This window comes from Podarcis cretensis (genome assembly GCF_951804945.1).
Source record: "Podarcis cretensis genome assembly, chromosome: 3".
Classification (NCBI taxonomy): Eukaryota; Metazoa; Chordata; class Lepidosauria; order Squamata; family Lacertidae; genus Podarcis; species Podarcis cretensis.
Window position 1 is genome coordinate 33,422,943 of NC_137172.1, and position 24,177 is coordinate 33,447,119.

Here is a 24,177-nt window from a genome sequence, read left to right on the forward strand (position 1 = left end):
AGCACTCAATCCTAGGTGCAGTTGAATATCTGAAAGGAAGCAGCGAAAGCACTCACCTTACCAAACCTTGCTGCTACCATTTCCCACTTGTTACTTGCTTTCTCAGGGCAATTTCACACATTATTAAGATGGCTACAAAACCAAGTTTGCCAGGAAGTGTATATTCAACAGGGATCCGGATCCAATCCTCACAGCCTAATTATTGTGTTTTGTACAATGTACAGTGGTACCTTGGTTTACAAACTTAATCTGTTCCGGAAGTCTGTTCTTAAACCGAAACCGTTCTTAAACTGAGGCGTGCTTTCCCTAATGAGGCCTCCCGCCACAGGTGCCCTTCCACCATTTGGCTTCCATTCTTAGACCAAGGTAGAGTTTGCAAACTGGGACACTACTTCCGGTTTTGCGGAGTTCGTAAACCGAATAGTTCGTAAACATGTCTGTTCTTAAACCGAGCTACCACTGTAGAAGTGTGTGCTGCATTCTTTTTACATTCACATGTACAGCATCCCACATCTAAACAACTGCATGTGAACTGGTCCTTGGATATAGTTTTTAAGTCTAATTTAAATCAAACACTATTCAGGGCTATCTTGCCTTTTAATTCATTCCGAACCTAACTGACACTGTGGTGTGGGACAGATGAATCTTAAGCAAATGAGAGAGTACCTCAATTGGTTCAATGTCACTAGCTGTGGAAGGGGACCTAGATCTTGAATGAAGGTGACACTTGATATCTTCATCCCGCGAAGGCGTATTAGATAAGGTAAAATTTTCAACAGAATCAATCTAGAGAAACAACCAAGGAAAAGAAACAAGCAAAAGGAAGGGAAGAGGGAGGGGAAGAAAATTAAAAGCCACTTTTTTATTATGCACTAATTTTCTCAAAAACATAGAAATGCAAATCGGGGAGCAAAATTTTTAAAAGAAATAAATAATAATATGCCACTCAAATTGTAAATGTTTGAGCTAGGTTACCTGCCTGCAATGGCAGCATAACATCAGTTTATCTGGCTTGTGCAGGATCAGTAAAGTCCACTCTTAGCATTTATTTGTTGGCAGTTGGATAGGATAATCAATTTACATAAAGTTAAGCCTGTAATAATGCTTGTGAGTCGCCGAGACTGTCTTATTCTTTAATTTAAAACCCCTGAATTTTGGGTTCTTTTATGAATTGCAATGGATAGCAAAAAATATGTTAAGGTGCTTCCCCACTGTTAATTTAAATCTTGATCGTTAAGGAACCATACCAATGAGTTAAGCATAACAATAAATTACTATGATTATCAACAAGAAATTGCCCATCATGACATATGAAAGTATTTTGTACAAGCATACTATAACCACTGAGTTATATGTTTTTGTTTGATTTGTAGTAGTCTGAAGTTGTCAACACTAAGCAAAAGAAGCTAGAATATATTTTGCCTAATAAAAGAATCTCATAAAGGGTGAATATCAGAAGCAAAATAATAGAAAAAGATTCTGTTCTGCAGTGATGCCTTGATCTACATTTTCTAATTTCAGTTTTTTCTGTTATTGTAATTAGAAATTGTTTGATGGTTTAGCTGTTATGCAATATTTGATTTCATCTTGTTCTGTCCATATTCATGTTAAAGATTATATTAAACACAATGGGCTAAGTCTACACTGCTATACTAGACATAGGTTTGCTTCCTTGAAAATATATTTGAGGGAAGACAGTTTTAATTAAAAATCTAATTCCTTTATCTAGTTGAACAACAACTTTCTTATATGGGATGTGGGTGGGGCTGTGGTCTAAACAACAGAGCCTAGGGCTTGCCGATCAGAAGGTTGGCAGTTCAACTCCCCATGACGGGGTGAGTGCCCATTGCTCAGTCTCTGCTCCTGTCAACCTAGCAGTTCGAAAGCATATCAAATACAAGTAGATAAATAGGTACTGCTCCGGTGGGAAGGTAAACGGTGTTTCCATGTGCTGCTCTGGTCCGCCAGAAGCGGCTTAGTCATGCTAGCGACATGACCTGGAAAAACTGTCTGCAGACAAATGCTGGCTCCCTCGGCCTATAGGGCAAGATGAACACACAACCCCCGAGTCGTCCGCGACTGGACCTAACGGTCAGGGGTACCTTTACCTGTACAACTTTCTCATTAGTTACCAGCTCCCCCAACCTGCCCTGCCACCCTCATCCCCATAGCATAGAGGTCAGTCCAAATATTACATTTTTCTGCAAAAATAATCTAGTTGCTTCACATAAACCCATCAATTGCAATTTTGGAAAACCCAACATCATAGATTATTTTTGTTTGTAATGCAATTCATTATTGTGCTTTACGAAACTGTTGGGAGATTGTGTTGTCCCAAAGAGCACAAAAATTAAACTATTTTAATTACTACAGAGGACACATCTGGGCTTTATTAAATAATAATAATAATAATAATAATAATAATAATAATAATAATTTCTTTATACCCTCCCCAGCCACTCTGGGTAGCTTCCAACAAAATATTAAAAAACAATAGTGTGTCAAACATTAAAAGCTTCCCTACACATTTGCCCCTTAAAAGGTATTAGTAGATAACAGCTGCATGGGCAATCTTAATGTCTGGTTTGCCTTTTCTTTTCTTTTTGTACATGTGTTTACACTGGGCAAAGCAGCAACTGTGACACAAACTGCTATTCAGTTCTTTTAAGAGAGATGGGAACTATAAGTTGATAATACTATAAGCAACCAAATGCTAATCAATACGCCAGCTTGCTACATATAAACTGTTTCAAGCAGTGCAGCAATCAGCGGCAGAAATTCTTTTCTATGCTCAGCATTTTTAAAAAATGCACTCCTTTCTGAATATCAGGAATTATATTTTCTTTAGTTGATATATATAGATTACTGTACTAAAGAAGGCTTTATTTCTACATTTTTTGAAAACATTGCTTGTAAATACTTGACATCTATTGGAGGAATTGTTGAAGCTCTTCCCATCTCCTCTGAGGGCTGTGCCTGACATTGTTCCCAGGAAAGCCTGCTACATACTTTGGCAAAGCCTCACAATATCATATGCCTTATCTATGTGTCAACACAGTCCAGAAAGTACCACTATACTCATAGATCTAGTAATTGGCCTTCAGCTATTCATGCACTGATACACCCTAATCCGAGAGCAAAAGGCTACTGGGTGAAGAAATCCCTCATCAAAGAGGGGCCTAATGTAGGTGTGTAATGTAGGTGTGTACTGAGAACACACACTGCCTATCCAATTATCTGTTTTCTCAAGTTACATAGTGCTCATCACCTGTTCAAATAATAGAATTTTAGAGTAGGAAGGGATCCAAAGGGCCCTCTAGCATGCACACACACCCTGCGCAATGCAGGAATGTTAGGTTGTGTGAATTGGCTTCTAGACTAGGTCACAGTTGTGTTTTTTCTGTCCAATAAACAGACAACCAGAACTGAAAACACCATTAGTATCCTTGACAATAAGCTGGGCGAGGCACCGTTCTGCTTGCTCTCAGGTGGGGCCCATTGTGTTTAGGACAGAATCACAGCAATAGTAAGAATAACTGAAATTGATTACTGATTTTAAGTTCGGTGTCTCCTTATTTAGAAAAAAATAAATCAAATTAATCTACCAAGACAAAAACATCCGTATTATCTTGTCTTGCTACCGGTGTTTCCTACAGGAAGCAGGGCAGACGAAGAAGTGGGTTTTAATTCTGTTTATAATCATGCACTGCAACCTAATTAGTTTTAATGACTCCAGTTTGCCGTCATCTTTTGTTTCTGTGACATTCGAGTGCCAAGAGTGCAACATTAAAAAACGGAAACGCCACACACATTCTCCAGAACTTTTACTTAAACAGTATTGAATGCAATGAAAGTATAGGAGCAGCAGTAGCACAAGACAAGCAGCAGGATAAATATGCAAGGCATAAACAGCATCAACAAAAATGGTCTACATTAAACAAAGGAAAAAGCATGTGCATCATAGGCAAAACTAAAAGGCCACACACAGCAAGACATCCTCTTACACGTCTGCCTTTGTGAGCTGGAATACAGGAAGGAGAGCGCTTTAACAGAGAAAGGAGGAGACTGTTAACAAAACGAAACAGAAAGGCACATAATCCAGATCCAAATTTCCATCACAAGACACATACAGTAATATGTACAATACCTTTGAATTGTGAGGACAGAGACATGTAATAGGGACTTCTTTTTTAAATGGAAACCAAAAGAACTAAATATAGGAGAACAATTTTTCAAACTTGCATGTTCATAACAGCCACTTCTCTCACAACTATTTTAAGGGCCAAACTAAAGAGAAAGTTAGTTAAATGTATCTTTGTATTTAACATGACTTTTTTTAAAAAGGTGAATAACATCAGCTGGGGAAGAGTGATAATTATCAGGTTTTTATCAGGCAGAGAGAGACAATTTAACCCCCTTCCTCTGTGATGCAATTCCTCTCCACTACTGTCAGCGGGAGAACTTCTCCCCAAAGCAAATCCTGCTCTCCATGTGAGCACCAAAAGTGTTCCACTTAAAATGCAGCTACAAGCCTTTCCTAATAAGTGCTCAAATCCTTAGAAATGCTCAACGTCTTTCAACTCATGATAAAAAGGTCATTTGGCATAGGCTTGAATAATGTGTGACCTGCTAAATTAACTATACATTGTGGCTTGCTATGTCTTGGCAATCCCACAGTTTTGCAATTTAAGGCCATCCAGGTTTACTCAGTGGCCAGTGATATATAGCTGAATAGGTTACATTTGGCAGCTGTGTAGGCTTGACCTAGAGGCTATATAGAAAGTTCATTGTGGCAAGACTACATCCACAAGGCTATAGAAATGACTGACTCCAAGTGAGAAGAAATCATTTCAGGAACACAAGGAATACCGTTACTTACCAGTAATGAAAGTTTTTTGACACATGACTGTATATTCACATGTAGGGGTCCCCTAAGCCAAGTGTGTAAATGATAGGGCTGCCAGCATACAAACTACTCTGCCCCTTCTCCCCCCCCCAAAAAAAAAATGTGCCATAAGGTACTGCTAAAGTAGGAAGGAAGGCAGGCTCTGATAATACTTCAGTTCCTTCCAACTTTTTTGCTATCTATCTTTAACTTGATCAAGAAGGAAAGATGGATACACAAGGATGTATGCAATTACTAGGAAACAGCTCTGCCTTCCTCACCTATGGAAGACAAGGCAGCAATTCTTTGCAAAGAAAGGTAATAATGGGGAACTAACTGAAAACTGAACCATAAAAACATTTCAACATTTTAATGGTCTAATGATATAAAATAAAATAATATATATTTTTAATATTATATTGCTACCGAGAGTCAGGATGGTGTAGGGCAGGAGAGTCGAAGTTAAAATTCCTGTTAAGCCATGAAGCTAAGTGTTACGGCCCACCCTGAGGACTCTGGTGAGGACCATGAGTGCAAGGAAGAGGCCATGAATCAGAGCTCTCCCACTCAAGCCCCCAACTTGGAGCTGGGCCCTTCTGTTGAAAATCTTCCTCAAAGTTTTGCAGGCTCCCTCCACCTTGGCTCAGAGGGAGGAGGCGGGACCACAGAATACCACCCTTCAATGGTGTTAGAAAGAGGGAGCACCATGGCACAGTCCGAGGTGTCAAAGGAGGAGGAAATGCAGGCATTGTCTCAAAAGAAGCAGACCCAGCCCCCCAGAAGGTGTATTTTCAAATCAGATGGATTTATGAACTTTGCTTTCAACAGTTTTTTTAAAAAACAGAGAGGGCATTTAGAACATATTTTTAAAATCCTATAATAGAGGGCAACTTAACTGTATCTGCTACCCTTGTTAATAGAATCATATTGGAGTGGTTGGGGCAAAGTGAAGACAGCCACTGTTAAAAATTAGCACTGCTTAAAAATGTTAACAATAATCTGGCAGTTTTACGACAGGAGCATAAACTTTGTAATATGATCATAAACCTACATTTTACTTTTCTTGCCCTACTATTCTTTCTTATAGAACATGATGGAAAGCATCTTAAATTTATAAAAATCTATGCTAGTTCAAATTTCCCTTTCTAATGAGGGGATCTCAGCTCAAGACACCCCAGGACTCTTCTATTAATGTAACTTTCATTCCAAGGACAGTCTTCAATGATTACTGCACACCTTCCTGGCTTCCTTTTTTTCTTCTTAAATGAATTTGACCTTACTGTATCCAAAGTATGAAATCAGCAGTCTGAGGACTTCTGCTTACTGTGATATATTTGTAGGGCAAGAGTGAAGGATGATGGTTCTATATGACCGTATATGTGTGCATGGACATATTGATAGACCCAGGAACTATTGAGGCTGAGTTGGTGGGTATCTGACTAGGGAAGGGGGAATCGTTTGGGAGGAATCTTTCTAATTCTAGATATTTTGATACTTGCATTGAACTGCACTGAACCAATTTTATTTATTTAATTGTATTGAATTATGGAATAATGACAAAATTCACATCTTTTGAAAAAGCAAACTTAGTGAACTTGTGCTGCTGTCACCGACGATAATCTAGAAACCTACTCCTGGTCATGAATGATATGGGAAGTATGGAGAATGTAATAGCAAGGTCCTCATGAAATGCAAGTTCTAATTCTAGAAATAATCAAATAATTCTAACCCCTTCTTCACATTACACCACCTGCACCTTGCGGTGGAGGGGAATGGGGGAAACCTAAATTCGAACAGCACAAAATTCTTTATAACTGGGAATGGACAGGGTCACTTAGTATTTTCAGAAAGGTGCAATGGTGGAAAATGTTTATTTGAAGTAAAGCATAACTTAGAATGTTCTTGAAGAAGACGGGCTAACTGTGCAGCAGGTCCTCAGTGAGATAGCTCTGGAAGGAGACAAAATGTAATGCAACAGCACCAATGACTCATTTTCACAGTGGGATATTTGTTCTCCTTCCATCTGCAGTCTACTGTTAAGTGCAGCTGCGAACCTAGACACTTATCTTTCCCTAGTAATAATAGAAAAATTATATGCTTTCTTGTTGGCCTAATTAAAGTAAGCTGCAATTGTTCATAGTTTTGTTTAAGTATATAAATTATTTGCCTCGGAGAAACACAAACTTGTGATTTGTGTGTAACAGAACAAATGGAAAGATTGCAAAGATGGGGCGGTGCTCCCTCAAAAGAATCAGGTAAAGTGACCTCTGTGGCTTGAAGCGCCTTTCAATAGCTGTGGTGACTTTACCCAGCTGGAGTTAGCTTGGCTACAGTTAGCTATTGCCAGGGACTGGCTGGACACTGAGGGGTGGTGTCTGGGTACTGATGGGCACCAGGAGAAGCGAGATCAGAGACTGACTTTGAAGAAGGGATCTGTGATCTGGGGGAGCCTGTAACAGCCAGGAGACGAGAATTCTATTATTAATAAAGGGGTTGTTTTAAATCTCAGTATGTGGAGACTTCTCCTTCACAGTAAGCAGTTTCTCTGAAGCGGGTAGAAATCTAGCATTACCATGATGCAGAAATCCACTGACTATTCATCTACAGCCCCCTTAAATGGATTTACTACCAAGAGCCTCTTAATATAAGCAGACAATGCACCCCAATTATTGAAATCAGCACAAATTAATTTCCATTTTATGATTGCAGCATAAATATCAAGGAAACATCCTGCTATTCAGTGCCCTTGTTTGCACGTAACTCTGAGCCAGACCATAGCTTAGCACAAATGAGTAAAAGGTGCAGGACAAACCTTGGTTGCAGCTCAACATTTGCCAGGAGAGAGCTAAACCACAAGCATGCTAAGCCAAATCACAGCTTAGTTTAGAGAAATGCAGCTACAAAATACCTGAGGAGGTGAAAAGCAGCCGTGATCTCCTTTCCACATACTTGTTTGTTCATGCTATGCCATGGTTTGGCTTAGCGTGATGTGTTAACAGGGCCAATATCTCCATTAGCTAACTCTTCAGCAGCTACAATCTTCTGAAAACTCAAGTTGTGTGGTAGATTTCATCAGTGTGCTTGGGCAAATTAGTTAAGCTACTGTGAACATAGAACTATTGTTGTGTAATAATGTGCAAATATATGCACAATGCTGTTACTATAGTTGAAATCAATTAAACAAGCACTTATAATGAAGGCAAGTAGGATCTTTGATTTGGAGTGAGGTGGGAGTGGAGTTATGCTACAATAAAAAGGTCATTTTTTTTAAAAAAAAAAGGATTTTAAATACAAGGAAGTGCTAGTTCTAATGTTGCAGACTGGGAACATGTATACCATTCAGAAACAAATGGTAAGCAACAGAAAACAAAAACCTTTCTTACACTCATGTAAAATAGAGGTTTTGAAGCTCTGTTTTGTATCTAGACCTTATCTATCGTTTTTACCCAAAAGGTTTACTTTATATAGCTTGCAATCCTCTAAGCCCTGTTGAATCAGAGTGCCTTTGAAATGTACTGAAGATAAAAATCCAATCTAGGTTTGTATCTTACTAAGTCAAGAGTTGATCCAGAGAAATCAAATCAATGCACCTAAGTTAGTCAGGATTAACTGATGTCCACTGATTTCCACAGGTCTTCTCTAAGTATGACCTAGTTGGATAAAACCCTAAATCTGTAAATAGGACAGAAAAGTGCACTGCTGAACTCTCAAGTCCATTTTAAAAGACAAATTCTTTTTTGTTCCTTGTTAACTCAGATAGTTGTCAAATACTTCAATGGCGAAAATCACAAGCACAATGATGACATCACAAGCACTAGAGCACAGTACTACTCACACAATAACTGGATGTATACTTGTGAAACATTTATCAGAATATGAGTATTCATTGCACTCTCTTTACATCACCATTCTCTATGGACTCCCATAATCAGTGGTAAGAATATTTTTTCTACCACATGGTTGTATTTAATGTTTTTTCAAAAGGAGCTGGGATTACAACATTCCTAGTCTTTAATTTATTGATCCACTACAAAAATCCTTGCAATAAAATAATGCAGTCAATTTGAAAAACATCCATTAGCTGGTATAAAATCAGTTAGGTTAATAATTTCATCAATGTCCAATATTAAAAAGTAAAATAAAAATGGATGGTGTTAAGAATCATAATGCTTAGTTGCCATCTGAAATTCAAAAAGTCTGCAGAAATCACTGATATGAAGGGAAAGAAACTGAGCAGAGGAAAGAAAACAGCCACAAAGCAAAGGAAGATAATACACTTACACTCACCCAAAACAAAAACCAAATTGCAGCAATATATTTTAAAGGTCAACTTCTGACCAAACAATATCAATAACAATGTAGAAAATATTAGGGCAGAGTGAGTGTGAGGCATCTCAGCTCCTTCTCATAGCAAAACAAAGCAACAGACACATACACAAATGCATGCCATTAAAAAGAACTATATTGATAAATACTCATGATTTTAACATATCAGGAGCACTAAAAATTCTGTAGATTTTCATGCTCTTGATGGCACGGCTTGTTAAAGTGACTGCATTACTATTCAAATTTGCCAAATCAATCTGATTTCTACTGAATAATTTGCTGGTTTGACTTACGTCATCCATAAAATCAATCAATGAGGATGATGAAGAAGAAAAGGAATCCTATTTTAACGTATAGAGCAGTAAAGAAACAGAAACAGATAGATGAAAACTTCTGTTTTGTGAAAATAACCAGCACCGCCATACTGTTGAGAAATCAAGTGAAGAAAGATTCCAAATGATTTACATATTATTATTTTTTAGTATACCTTTTGAACAGCTTTTGTTAACTGACTATTATTCTACCAATATTACATAGTAGTTTAATTATATTAAAGACAGTGCAAGGGAACACAGGATTGTTGGAACAATATAGACTCTTTAGGTTTCCTGTACCTTTAGGAGAATTATGCAGATGTGGAATGTGCCATTAATTGTCACAATTTCTTAGTGGCTGGATTTTACTATCCAAACTAACAAAATGTCTGTGGCCATAAAGATGGGCTACATCTGTGTGACTGGGCAAGTGACAGCAACAGCTTCCTTTTCCAACTCCAATTTTTCTTCCATTTGCCCTTGCTTCCCCACCCCCTCAATCAATTGGGACCTTCACCCCAGTCCATAATCTCATCTGTGTTTAGATCCCGGGTCCCTGCCTTTACTCAGTCCCCTTTGCTTCAGCTATAGTACATTGCTGTGGTCATGTTAGTAAGGTATCCGCCCAATAGTGATAAAGCACAATGTGTAAACCATAGAACAAATCTTGGTTACAGCTCATGGCTTGCCTGGAGAGAGCTAAACCATAAGTTCAGGTTGGGACAACATACTAAACCAAACTATGGCTGATCGATTTGTGCTTAGCATGGTTTGGCTGAATATAACATGTGATCTTGGCCAATGTGTCTCTTTCTTCCTCAAATTGAGTTCTATTTCTCAGTTGTGCTTACAAGCCCTGTTTCATGCCCAATAAGCACTGGACGCCTTGACCGGAGGCGCTTTGGCCCATAGATTGCAGCAAAATACTGGGCAAGGTTTTGCCCAGTATCTTCTCTGTGTGATGGGCTCATGGGAAAAAGCTGTCCCATGAGCCCTTGCTGCAGAAGGGAGGGGAAAGCCTAACGCTGCTTCCCCTGGAGCTCACAGTCATTTTGCTTTGAGAGCTTTCTGCCCATCCACCCTCGGGTTAGCGCCTTAACTGAGCAATTTTGGACTGGAAAGGAATTTCTCTCTCTCAACGTGATTGGCACTTGGTTGGGGTTTTTTTGCCTTTCCCTCAGTGAAATTATGGCTTTCCTTTGTTAGGTGGAAGAATGTTGTTTGTATGAGGGTGGAAATGGCATTGGTCAGGATCAACATTGTATAGGGGGGCCCCCACAAGGGGCCCGAGGGGGAGGATTGACCATGGCAAACCCAAGTGTGGGTTTGGTATCTGCCTGGTTGGAATCTGCACTCTGGTCCGCCAGTGAGACCTTGCTTGCTTGGCTTGCACCACAGCAAGATTCAACACCGGCTGATTCCTGTTGTACAGGTTTGGAGCGATCCTAACCCAGCGGATCCATTCCATCAACATGCGGCTTGTGAAATGATGAACTGATCCTGGGACCCAATGCCATGCCAACCCTTGCCCCGCCTGCTGGTGTCAATAAAGATTTGGCCTGATTTTATCCCATCACTATTGTACGGTCTGGTTATTTTGCTGCTCTGTCCTGAGTTTTCTAAACATTTTAAGCACGGCGTCCTTAAATGTAAAGTGTGTAGATTGCTGAGTGCTAAGAATACAAAGAAGCCTAAGAAGAGGTGTCACGCTTGCTGGTGTCACAAAAGCACTATCATCCTCAAACAGGACAAAGCAATGCTATTCTTGCATGCAGTTCCTAAAGTGAAGGGGCATTTGGGTGAAATTTTGCAGGTTGCTTAGACACAATCTATTATCTTGCACTTTGTCTTGATTTTCTAATCTCATCTGTGCTAAGGAAGCAGTTCAGAAAACAAAGGGAGACAAGAGGTCACAGTATTTTATGAAACTATTCTGTTCTGTATTTTCCATTCATAATAGAATGAGAAAGAAATATTGTTAAAAGTAAGATTTGTACCTAAGTGTTTTACATAATAGGGCCCTTACTTTATTTGAACAAGGAAGACAATGGAATCCACAATACTTTTCATTTCTATTTTAAGATATGTCCCCTGCTTTCTATGAAATCAGCAACCTAATTATTTTGAAAAATCAGAGACGTGAAAATAAATGCCTAAAATAAATTATCTGAGAAAATAACAGAATCTGGAGGGTTTCTGCTTTACTACATGTCTGAAGTAAATTTCTGATTTGAACATATGGGAGTTGCAATTAAAAGGTCCCTATAGGAATGCATGGACATAATGCAATAAAATACAACACAGTATCAAAACCTAAGTATAAGACAAATAATACACGTTCCTTAGAGATCCAAGGCTGCAATGCTATATACATTTACACAGGAACATGCATCACTGAACTCAAGGTGACTTGCTTCTGAATAGACATGATAGGCTTGTATGGTGAATTTCCCCCCAACACATAAGTGTAGTTATTATTTCAAAGCAGAAGTGACCACAAACCAAATATGCATATGACATCAAAATATATAATACATCAGCTGTTTACTTACTTCAAATTGATCCAGAGCAGAGGTAGGCGCATTCAAAAATGCCAAGAAAGAATTCTGTGAGTCTTGGTGCTTTACACCTAGAAAACAGCAGCAAGTCTTTAACCTATAGAAAATGGCCAACTGGGTCATTGTCTATGGGTTGTCCTTCTTGAGTTATCTCTGTTGCTACTCCAAAATGCACCAGCTTGCTCCACAGCTCAGGAAAAGAAAAAGGAAGCAGAGCTGTAACACTCCAAAGTACAACATCATGTCATTTGCAACAAGATTTTAAAATAATTAAGTTTGCATATTAATTTATTAGCATCTTTTTCTAATTCTCATACTTACAACCATTGTACTTAAAGTTCTTAGAGCTACATCCTCTGGATACAATGAAGATTTCCAGTACTGGTGCAAGTGCACAACTGGTAAACCTCATTGCATCTGAGAACTATTCTCTGGCCTTATATATCAAGAGCTGCTGTACCACGAATTACAAAACTCTGGCCCCTGCAGCAGCAAAAAACCACTCTAGTACCATGGCAGTTGAAACAGTTTTTTTAGGATCACATTGTATAAGTAAGGACTCAGCTAGACTGCTAAAGAAAAAGTGTTTTATATGTGTTGTATATGCGATATAACACTGTGACACCAGATGGCATTCTGGAGGGACTGTCTTTCCCTACCGGATTTCCCTGTGTGAGTTTACAACATGTTTAACTGAATCACTACTTTTGATGTGTCTAGATCCAACCTAAGACAGAGTAAGGTTAAGTTTACAGATTCATGGAGCTATATTGGTTTGGCCCGCTTATCTCTCCGTTCACAAATGCAGTTCTTACCACACTCTACCATTAAAGGGATTCCCTGCTCCTCCAACAAATATAACTTCCTGGGCTTTTTCTTGGGTGGTTTTAAATTTAAACTGAGTGAAACATTTGTCCAGTGCAACTAGTGTTCCATGGACAGTTTTTCAGAGGAGATTCCCCACTATGAAGCTATCCAAACAGTACTGTATTCTACCCTACTACTGATTTGTCACAAGGACTTCACTGTGCCCTTTTGAAAGAACAGCTAATAAGAAGCATCTGTGGACTTAAATCAGATGTACGTGTAATAACTCAGCTAAGTAAACACGTATTTTGATCATGAAAACTCACCATCATCAATGGGGCAAAAGCACAACAATTAAAATGAATAGGATGATAGTACATGAAGGAATCAACTTTTTCTATCTTAATGTTCGGCCCCTGATTGTGGTATTGTTTAAGTTGTAACCAGTGAGGTTTTTTTTGGTTTTTTTTTGATGAAAAATAGGTGCCAGTACACACCACCACCATCCTGCTTGCTCCCCCCGCTCCCCCCCCACACGTTTGCTGCTTCCTCCTCTGTCGCTGTTGCTTCCTGTGGAAGGCACAGCCTCCCAGAGGCACTTTGGTGCAACCCTTACAATCGCCAAACCACTTTCCAGGGAAGTGCCTGACAATCGTAAAAGTCGCACCAAAGCGTCTCTGCTCGGACGCGACTTTTATGATCGCCAGGCACCTTCCTGGAAGGCACTTTGGCAATCATAAGGGTCGTGGCAAAGCACCTCTGGGAGCCTGTGCCTGCAGCCGTGGGAAACAGGAGCAATGGAAGAGGAGCAAGCGGCAAAGGTGTGTGGGGAGAGAGGCACAAGTGAATCGGGGGGCAGGCAAGCGGTGGCGGCAAGATGGTGGCTGGGGGAAAAGAGGTGGCGGTACTCTGTGCCAACAGAAAAAAACACTGGGTGTAACCCAGAATGGCACTGGTAAACAATGAAGAGCAAAGTAAATAAACAAACAAACAAACAGAATGATTGTAGGAGCAATCGATAAGACATTTATTTTTGAGGAAATAATTTATAATTTATTTTCCCACTCTATAAGACTACTCTAGGTGGCTTGTGGCTTAAATCAAAATAATTGGCACATTTTAAATGATTTCTTCACCATACAATACATAAAATATCTGAGTTGTAACTACTCATTATGCCAGCAACTTTCTATTAAATAGCGATCAACTGCTGTATAGTACAAAAACAAAAGGATTTGGAAGAAAGACTTTATGAACCAAGACAACTGTGCTTCTGTATTTTTATACCAGCTGTGGGTACATCTTATCATGTAAGAGCTATGATGGTATCTTAGAAGCCAGAGTCCACATTCTGTCAGCACACTCTAAGACGCCATTCTTATTTGATAAGATATACCCTATTGCTGTGGAGTGGGTTTTGCCTTCCTTTATTTGGACGCCAATTCTCGTACCCTTTTCTGATCGGAGTTCTTCTGTCTCTTTTTTCAGTCTCTCTATTTCTGACAATAGGTCAGAGTTCTTCTTGTCAGATTCCTGTAGTTTGCTTTATACAAATAAAAAGAGAGAGAGATAGAGAGAGATCCAATTAGTAAGGGCCATGTTATTTAATTGTTACCTTGAACATATTTTTTCAGCACTGTTCAGTCAAGATCAATGTCAGCCACGTCACACTGTCAGAAGTATAACACAAAACATGGAAGTGAGTGCTACTGTAGCAAGGAACCTTGAGAAAGGAATTAGTGATTGTCTCTGAATATCCTTTGAGTTGGCTCTAGTCTCTGTTTATGAAAAACAGTATGAGCAGCAGGCATGGGAATAAATGATCTCTATTTTAAAATACAACACTGATTATTTTTGGTGGCCATTTCCTAGCAACGGTGATGTTTACTGGTGGAGATGCATGTTCCAATATATAACTCCAGTAACTAATTCTGGAAATTCTAGTCTAATACTGGCCTTTGGCTACCTTTCAAAAATGCATTAATTGAAGCTCGAGTTGGCCATCACCCCTTTATGAAAAATAGCTATTTGGGTCTTGCTTTTCGGGTATTACTATTAAAACAGCTATTATGTTAGCAGTCACAGAATATGTTTCATGCCAGTTTCATTGCTGAATTCTGCTATGGGGAAAATTGAACAGAATTCATGCTGCTACTTAGCTGGACTCTTGCTGCTACTTTTAGTTTTCAAAGGCAACTAAAAAGTCTTGCCTGCAACAAGAATTTTATATAAATTATATGACCTGGAGAAGTCAATTTACTAGAAATTATCTGTCTTCAATCATCTCCCTCGATCATTGAATTTCTTAAGTCAACAAAATGGATCGTGATGGAAAAAGATCATTCTTCAGAATCCATAAGCCAATCATGGTAAACTAGCAGAGGAATGCAGTTTATTGCTTTTTTAAGGTTGTAAAATGCAACATAAATTTTATTTTCCACAAAGATCTTTGAAGCACCTTAAAAAAAGCACAGATTTTCCAGTAATGATTCAACTACAAATTATAGAAGGATAACTTTTGCTTTTAAGTCAGGCTGCCATGAATAATTGTAGGATTATAGTTTGACAGGCAATATATTTGAGGACTTATCTTTTGTAGAAAAGTCTTTGCAAGCTAGAACATTAGAACCACCAATTCTTACCATTCTGTTGCAATATTGCAAGCTTTAACTTTATTTAACTCCTCTTGAATGGCTTGTTTGGCTCGTATTTCTGCATCAAGGGCTGACTGTAGCTCTAACCTTGCAGACATATCCAGTTTTGCAAAACGCCGCATCTTCCAGGGCATGTCCTAAAAAGAAAAGCCATTTCCTTTTATTTAAGGCATTTGTTACATTTCAATCTTATGGTCTTCCAAAAGAGTCCTGGCAATGCCCCAAATACATTATCTTTCTTTGATCCAAGTAAGAAAAAAAGGAGTTCTACTATCTTATTCTTTTATAGGCAATAGTAGTTTTATGATATATTCCATTTATGCTACAGAATACATTAGCAACAATTAAAATACTTATTCATGGGGCGTGGGGATGGGGATGAATCTATCACAGAGAAAGTTTCCATGCCCTCTCTGACCTCCTTTAAACAAGCTTTAATAAATACAACCTTTACAGTTTAAACTGGGATGTCATGGAATGGGGACTATTGTCCACAACAGTGATTTTAGTCAGTTTGATTATTTAAATGTAATGTTGAAATAACTGTTTTTATATACACTACCTTGTGAACAGATTAAAATTACTATAGAATTAAATGGATGATCACAGAATTGCAGAGTTGGAAGAGGGCCCCAGAAGGAGGTATTAATCACATTCCTGGCCAAGCCAGCTGTCCTGCTGTCCCTGTCAGTTTTCATCAGCCAAGAGGGGCAAGAGTCCAGAGGGCAAATGGTTGCCCTGACCGATTGAAGCACCTTGTCTGCATCCTCAAGCCTTACTAACTGAAACTCGCCCAGCTAACAGGACTAGACAGTTCTCTGGAACACCTTTCAAGATTCATCTGCTGTAACTGGTAGCTAATATAACTCACACTAAGCATTTATTTGATGGCACAGGAAATCTTTAAAAAAATACACTTAATAATTTCTTACTGTTGCTCTTGCCCCCAAACTGGAGTTCCTCAGGGCCTCTAGTTCTTCAGTCATTTTGGAGGCTAAGGCCTGGAGATAGCCTCGGGCATCCTTTTCATCGCTTACCCTAGTCAAGCAGTGAAATAAGATGTAAGAACTTTGGCAAAAGCAAAGGCTAAGTTTTTGCTCTATTGTGACATTTAAGTTAGAGAGATAATGAGGATGTTGAGAAACAGCCAGAACAAGTATTTCATAAAATCAATCATAATTATAGAACAATAAAGCCCAATTAGTTAAGCTGCAAGCAGATACAACCCACGTGATACCCCTCAAGTTTTCTTGGGTACTGTAGAACTGAATCCTTAACATTTCTAAAAAATAGGCATCAAAGGACATAATGCTCCATGGTCTTGTACTGCTCCCATTCATTTCAGTGGTGCACAAGTGTAAACGGGCAGATGGTGACCATTGCATATAATGTAATACTCTCATTTCATTTATTGTGTTTATATCCCATCTTTCCTCCAAAGAGCTTGAGGTGGGTACATGGTTCTCCTCTCCCCATTTTATTCTCACAACAACCTTGCGAGGTAGGTTAGGCTGGGAGGGAGTCACCCAGAGAGCTTCATGGCTGAATACCAATTCAAACCCTGGTCTCCCAGGTCATAGTCTAACACTCTAATCATTACACCACTGTGGCTCTCCAAAAGCTGACAATGAGTAGTTGTTTTAAAGTAAATGAATAAATGAATTCCATTTTTTATTATAATTATAATGAGGGGGACACAGCTGAATAATACATATATATTTTTTTCAGGAAATCATGATCCTTACAGTTTTTCTAAGCATTCAGGTTGTGAATGCTGAATAAATGTGTGAATGATGGCAGCAATCGGCATGGAATTAGCATAGCTGTAATGAAGGCCAGATGTTTAGGATCATAGCCAAAATCACAAACATGCTCCTTTGAACACATGTAATTGTAGCAACCCACATATTTATGCATTTTTCACACATGAGGGTGCACATGCCTTTTCCTACATGGAGAAGCTGTCTGTGTAGGAAAAGCCACGTGTGAAACAGTTCCAGGGAGGTGTTTAATTACACCACCATTCCATCTGCTTTCAACTGGACGGACCATTTTATTGCAAAATTGTTGTATGACAGGCAACGAAAGGCCCAAATCTTTCCTGCACACAAAAATCACAAATAGGAAACTTGGTATTGAGATCTGTGCAAAAGCTGTATGCATCTTTAGCGACCAGTAGGTGGCAATAAGTTGCAATATGCCATTTGTGCAGTTCATTTGCATTATGTAGAGCTAGGCTGCATTCCTGCAGGAATGGCAGTGCCAGGCTCAGTGTGCTCGGAAAATCTTCCTAATTTTCTCCATGCTTGTTGTTTGGTGCCAGGTCAGTTCATAGACAGACCACCCTCATCCTTGATCGGAACATGAATGGAACCGATCCGAGGAGTATTGCTGAGACCTCGGTGGGTGAGCTGGGTACAGCTGAACTAATTGATGTGGCACAGCATCACCTCAGACTGTGGGTGTAGGGAGTTTCTGTGATTCAAAATGATTCCATTAACCCCACTTGGGAACCCTTCCACCTTGGGGTTGGGACTGCCATCTGTTGCTGGGTCAGACTGGGGATACCATTGTTGTAACCAGAGCTTTCTTTCAGCGGGAACTCAGTTCTGGCACCTCTAAGGTAGGTTCCATTGCCATTATAAGAGAGCAAGAGAGGCGATCATAGTGAGTTCCTGTACCCCTTTTTCTAGCACTGGTTGTAACTGCTGCCCACAAACTTCTCTGACGAAAGTAGTTTTGGGAGAGACACATTCACACTGAGGCTCTGTCTACTGCTTTTGCATGGGATTTCACAATCTCCATGGCAACCATAGGGCTGTCTCAATTTCTCCTGCCCTGGTTTTAATGTTTGCATGCATCTGTTTTCTTTTCTTGTAAGTTGCGTTGAATTGCATGTGGCAAAAACAAACAAACAAACAAACAACCCAACACCAATATATTTCATAATAATAAGTAGCAGGATCAGTTGGAGAATTAATTTCATATCCTGAGTTTTGACAGGTCCAACAGACCATACTTCAGGCTTTTGTAATATTCAAGGTACATTGGATTCTATGTGTACTAAATTTCACCTTTCTGCTAGGGAAGTACCTGAACACATAACCACTTAATTTCCAGTCAGTGAGAGAAAATATATAAACATATTTGCTTTACTGTGTTCCCCTCACCCGGCTTGCATGAGAGACTTTTGTTTATGACAAAGAAGTACTATAAATCATCCAGCTTTGATTCTTTATTCTTTGCTTCTGTAAAACCAGACCTTTAAGGGTGAAAAATGGACCCTGATCCTTGAGTTTGAATTATGTACATTTATGAAGTGAACTACATTGCTTGGACCACATCCAGTGTTTCAGAGCCCAACGTGCATTGACTAACCATACTCAAAAGCCAGAGCTATGCCTAAATATGGACAGTAAAGTTATACTGGATGTGAAAGCACTGTCTAGCTAACAAGGCTTCCCTAAAAAGACTATGTTTATCCATTTTTACTTAATACAAAATTAAATTATACAGCTGCTATGAAAGCAGATAAAAAGGACACAAACATTTAAAAAATGATACTGCCACAAGACACTAACATTAATCAGTGTAAATGATCTGTGGAAATGTTTAGGTACAGATTGTTTTCAGAGTTCCATTTTACAAATGGTCCAAAAATGGAAAAACAAATCACTGCAAAAAATTGTTTTCCCCACTAACAGTTTAAACTCATGCCTGCATCTTTATTTCAGAGCACTGCAAAAGACGGGGGATCGAGTTTTGTCAGTATGATAGAAGGAAATATTAGAAACTATTACTTGAAGGCTACTTTTCATTCTGTAGCAATTTTCAAAGGGGCAGCCTCTTAATATATATGAATAAGTGAACTGCAGTCCTAGAAAGCTTACAGATTTGGTAGTTTTTAAGATGCCACAAGATTCATTTTTTATATTTTGTGTTTTGAATTTAATTTATAGGATACCAATAAAGAAGGATAATATGCCAATTCTGTGACTAAAAACAAAAACCAAAACAAACAACCTTCCACCACCACCTTTTAATATGAAGCTACTTAGATTTCTGCTAGTTGTTACTTGTATTTGGAAATCCAACAACTATACCCAGTGGGGGTTTACACTCCTGAAAAGAGTCAAGTTTTCTGAAGCTTGGAAACAGAACACCAGGGGACTGAAGAATTAAATTCTGTTTGTCCAAAACAGAACGTGCCTTGTTGCATGAGGCACAGTGGCAGACGGGATTAGAAGAAGGTTCTTACCACTGGATGATCTCCGTGATCTGGGCTTCCCAGTGTGCTACAGATTCTTTTTTGTCAGCAAGATCTCTCATCTCTTCTTCTAGTTGCCGGTTGCTCATACTTAGTCTCTCATACATGGCTGTAAGCTGAATAGATTTTAAAGACAAGAGGTATGATCTTGGATGGCTTTTCTTATGTTTCTTGTCAGCTTTTAGAATCCATAAGTGTGCACCACTATTTAAAGAGAGAGAGTAGCAATGGCACAGGTTCTGCCTACGCAGCCTGAGGAGGTATGCTTCTGAATACCAGTGGCTGGAAACCACAGGGAAGTGCTCTTGCGCAATTGGATCATGCTTGAAGGCTTCCCATAGGCATCTGGTTTGCTACTGTGAGACCAGGATGCTGCACTAGATGGGACATTGGCCTGATCCAGAAGGGCCTTTTTGTGTTCTTATGCTCTGCTGGTTGTGTCCTCATGACATATATTGCCAGAAGCACCTATATAAAACCAACTACCCCAACCCATAGTATCTATTGTGCAAATGGATCTCCTCAATGGTCAACAAATCACATGGGTGAGTCTCATTGTTGCCTGCGGAATGCAAAAAGTCAAAGCATTCTAGAATTCACAATGGAAAAATCATGCCTGATTTGTGGTACTCACTTGCCAGGTTCTCCTTAAGCACACATTCCTTTTCTATTTCTATTTCTATTTCTATTTCTATTATTACCCTGCCCTTCTGCCACTCTGGGTAGCTTCCAACACATATAAAAACACAATAAAATGTCAAACATTAAAAATTTCCCAATATAGGGCTGCCTTTAGATATCTTCTAAAAGTTGTGTGGTTCTTTATCTCCTTGACATCTGATGGGAGGGCAGTACACTGCCGAGAAGGCCCTCTAATTTCAATGAAATTCAGTACCATCTAGTCCAATTATGTATTCCTGGGTTTTGTATGAATTCTGTATTTTGATGTTTCCATAGTGCATGGCTGGGCGGCTTGTGGCCCTACCAATATTGTTGGACTCCAGCCAGCATGGCCAATAGTAGGGAAGATGGGAGTTGAAATTAAACATCTGGAGGGCTATGGGTTTGCTACTTCTGCCGTATTGCATTCCTATTTTCTGAGGTGGAAGCCCTCCTGAGGTCCTACTCACACGAAAGGGACAAACAAAGTGGAAGGAGCTGAGGGGGCCACATTAGCCACATTCCTGAAGTTGCATGACTTTTCTCACCCCTTTTGGGGCAAAACGTCTGAAGTAGGGAGTCTGCTCTCTGTTCCCCATGCAGGAGGAGCCACACAAGGCTGGAGAGCTAAATAGACTTCCTTTCACCATAACTGCCCCTTCATAAGAACAATACCTGAAGCAGACTATAGTGATCATTTTCTTCCAGCTAAGGCTGTCCAAGACTTTTTCATGTCAATATAAGGGTTATTCCAAAGTCCTGGTGTAAACAGTTTCACATTTTCCTCTTTGTTTCCTTGTAACACATTTGACCCTCACCCATTTGATAAATTTTATTTTATTCCAATCCCTTATTTAATTGTCTTTCATTAGTATTTTTGAACCACCTAATGAAGCGGTCTGTTGTCCATAAATACTTCTGGCATAAGTTTGGATCTGTAATTAACTTTGCATCTTACCAGATAGAAATTACCTTTTGGCTCGTAAAGTAATCAGCATGCCAGTGTATCTTAATCTATATTATTCAGTAATTTTGTGGGATCTAATCGGAAATGAATAGAGATATCATCAAATCTAAACTCCCATCATGGGAACATAATTAATTATACTTGAATCAGTATTGGAAGTTATTCACATTTTCCCAGTTATATGCTCCTTTATGGATTTTTCAACTTTGCTCAATTTTTTTATTTCACCCACAAAACACTTACCTTATCAAGCTCAGCAGAAAGCTTTTTGTTCTCCTCTGTCAAGAGAATCTTCTCCCGTTCATATTTCTGTTTGAACTCTGTTTCAAATTCTTCTCTTTCACTTTGGCTAAGGGATAATACAAAATGCAATAAATCATTAGCATATATGGAAAATAGTACAAATATATGCTTCAACAGAAATCTTGCAGAACATTAAGGACTGACGTATACAGTAACTAAGAAAATATTATACAGTAATCTGCACATCCACTGAAACTGGAATAACATGATTATCTGTTTTGCCTCAGGACAACAAGAAAATGTCTTCTGTGTTAGGAGTACGAATTAACCTCTCTTTAATGTGGGACACCAGAGTCCCAGTTAGCAGGCATTTGTCATTCTATTGTAAAAAATACTTAACCTTGACCTCTTATTCATTGTCCAAATACAACATATTGGATGAAACCAGTGAAAGCAATGGAACAAGTTAAAGTTGCATTAATTTTTGAAGGAAATTAGGCAGGGCTGGAGTTCTATGGATGACACCCAATCTTGCTTTAATGCTGTGAGAAGGTTTCCACGAATCTCAAACAGTCATAGTTAAGAGTAAACATTATGATTCAATATCCTTATTCATTTTTACAACCCTTTGCAATTCTGAAGCTAGTGAAAGAAAGAGTTGCCATATATGGTGCCTGGAACTGCAAAACTCCCATGCATGAAGATTCTCATTAGGTTAATAGAATGGTCCTAATTATGACAAAATCTAATACATGAAAACATCCATGTGTCAATTTACCAGATACAAAATAAGCCAAGCACTTTCTAACCATCACCACAAGTAACAAATGTACAGTTACCAGATTGGAGAATCCCACAAATGAAAACAAGACACATACATCCCTCCCTAAAGTCCTGTCCTGGCCAAATGCATTGCTAGAGAAGAGAAATGGGAGAGCAAAGAGCAGATACTTCTATGAAGAACGGGGGAGCAGTCCCCAAACCGGCACAAAGATGAGCATGAGCCACTGACTTTAATTCCAAAATCTGTAAGTGGGAAGTTTATGGAAGGGAATCTGCCCTCCTCCCAGTACTTCCCAGGAAGGCTCTCCAGGACGTGTGCTGGGCCTCCAAGCGCCCAGAAGAATGAGACTTTTCAGGGGTCACAGGGGTCTAAAGTGGGAGGCGGCATAGGACTTAGAATGCCGAAAGGTGCTAACACCAAGTAAGGCCTTTGGTTCTATACTGTCCACACTGACCAGAAACAGCTCTCCAGGGATTTGAGCAAGAGTCCTTCCCAGCCCAACCAGAAACCTCTGCATGCAGATCTGCATGTACTTTAATTTAACTGCAAACCGAATAACTCTCAAGATGACCAAGAGCGGCAAATCATGGGATCCCCAATTTAAAATCTTTATCCATTTGGATCCCTAGTTTGTTTTATTTATTTCAAAATATTATGACTTTTCTATGTGGCCTACTACTTTATCACTCTACATTTATTGAAGTATGCCATGTAACAGATGTTGAAAGCCTGCTAGAATCAGTAGGCCTTAAATGCCCATCATAAAGCAAGTCAAGAAGGAGCATGCTGGGTCTCCCTGGTAAAACAGGGGATGCTTCTCCATCATATCTTTAACATCTAGTTAGTATAACCATGGTAGATTTCATTGTGGATGTAATGCTTAACCAGATCTGAGGGCAATGGATCAAGGGAGAGGGAATGCTCAGTAATACACTCTATAACTAACCTTTCACCATGGTTAAGAGATTTCAGTCATACTGGCCTGCCTTTCACATCAGGCTAAGTCAAACCATTGCTTAAAGTGAATGAGCAGGCATGTGAAGCAATATGGCTAATATGACCCAATACGCCCACTCACACATACAAACCACACTGCAACCAACTGAACGTACCAACCTCTCATCTCTCGCACAACATACATACATACATACATACATACATACATACATACATGGCCTACTCACATCACGCTGACAAAAAAATCTTGCACAAATATACAACAGAAAGAAGGATCAGTATCCCCCCCTTTCCCTCCGATCGCGTAATGTCTACGACAGCAGTGTCTCATACCAAATGTAACTGAACTGTGAAAAAGATTCTATGAATTGAAAACAGAGACACTATATGTACTCTTGTTATACAAGAAAATCTGTAATAAAAAAATATTTTTTAAAAAGTGAATGAGCTTACATGGAGAGGATATTGTGGTTGTTTTTCTCCTCTCTGGTTGTTTTGTTGAGCTAAGCTACAGTTTAGCTTACTGAGTTACCCAGACCTGGGGTAAGTGGTTTAGTTCTGTCCATACAAACCATGGGCTATAACTGAAGTTTTTCCTACAGTTGCCCACTTGTGGTTTGTATTGAGAGAGCTAAACCATGAACCTGGGTTCATATGACACACTAAGCTTAGATCAGCGAAGTGCAGCACTAGAACGACCAAGAAAAAACAATGCAGATCCAATATTTCCAGGATCCTGCATGTTTGCTTATTTG

General features: G+C 39.2%; 1 protein-coding gene across 4 annotated transcripts in view; it reads right to left on the minus strand.

The window, feature by feature from the left end:
* CDC42BPA (CDC42 binding protein kinase alpha) overlaps positions 1-24,177 on the minus strand; it is a 156,495-nt gene that overhangs the window by 30,607 nt on the left and 101,711 nt on the right. For 2 of the 4 annotated variants that reach the window (XM_079969154.1, XM_079969151.1), the window contains exons 16-23: positions 21,682-21,787; positions 19,803-19,927; positions 16,477-16,582; positions 15,533-15,681; positions 14,342-14,433; positions 12,078-12,154; positions 4,005-4,043; positions 667-786 (exon numbers count right to left, since the gene is read on the minus strand). In XM_079969154.1, coding sequence (XP_079825280.1) covers positions 667-786; positions 4,005-4,043; positions 12,078-12,154; positions 14,342-14,433; positions 15,533-15,681; positions 16,477-16,582; positions 19,803-19,927; positions 21,682-21,787 — 814 coding nt within the window. The remainder of the gene's footprint in view (positions 1-666; positions 787-4,004; positions 4,044-12,077; positions 12,155-14,341; positions 14,434-15,532; positions 15,682-16,476; positions 16,583-19,802; positions 19,928-21,681; positions 21,788-24,177) is intronic. The other 2 variants (XM_079969152.1, XM_079969153.1) reach the window with 2 other exon arrangements.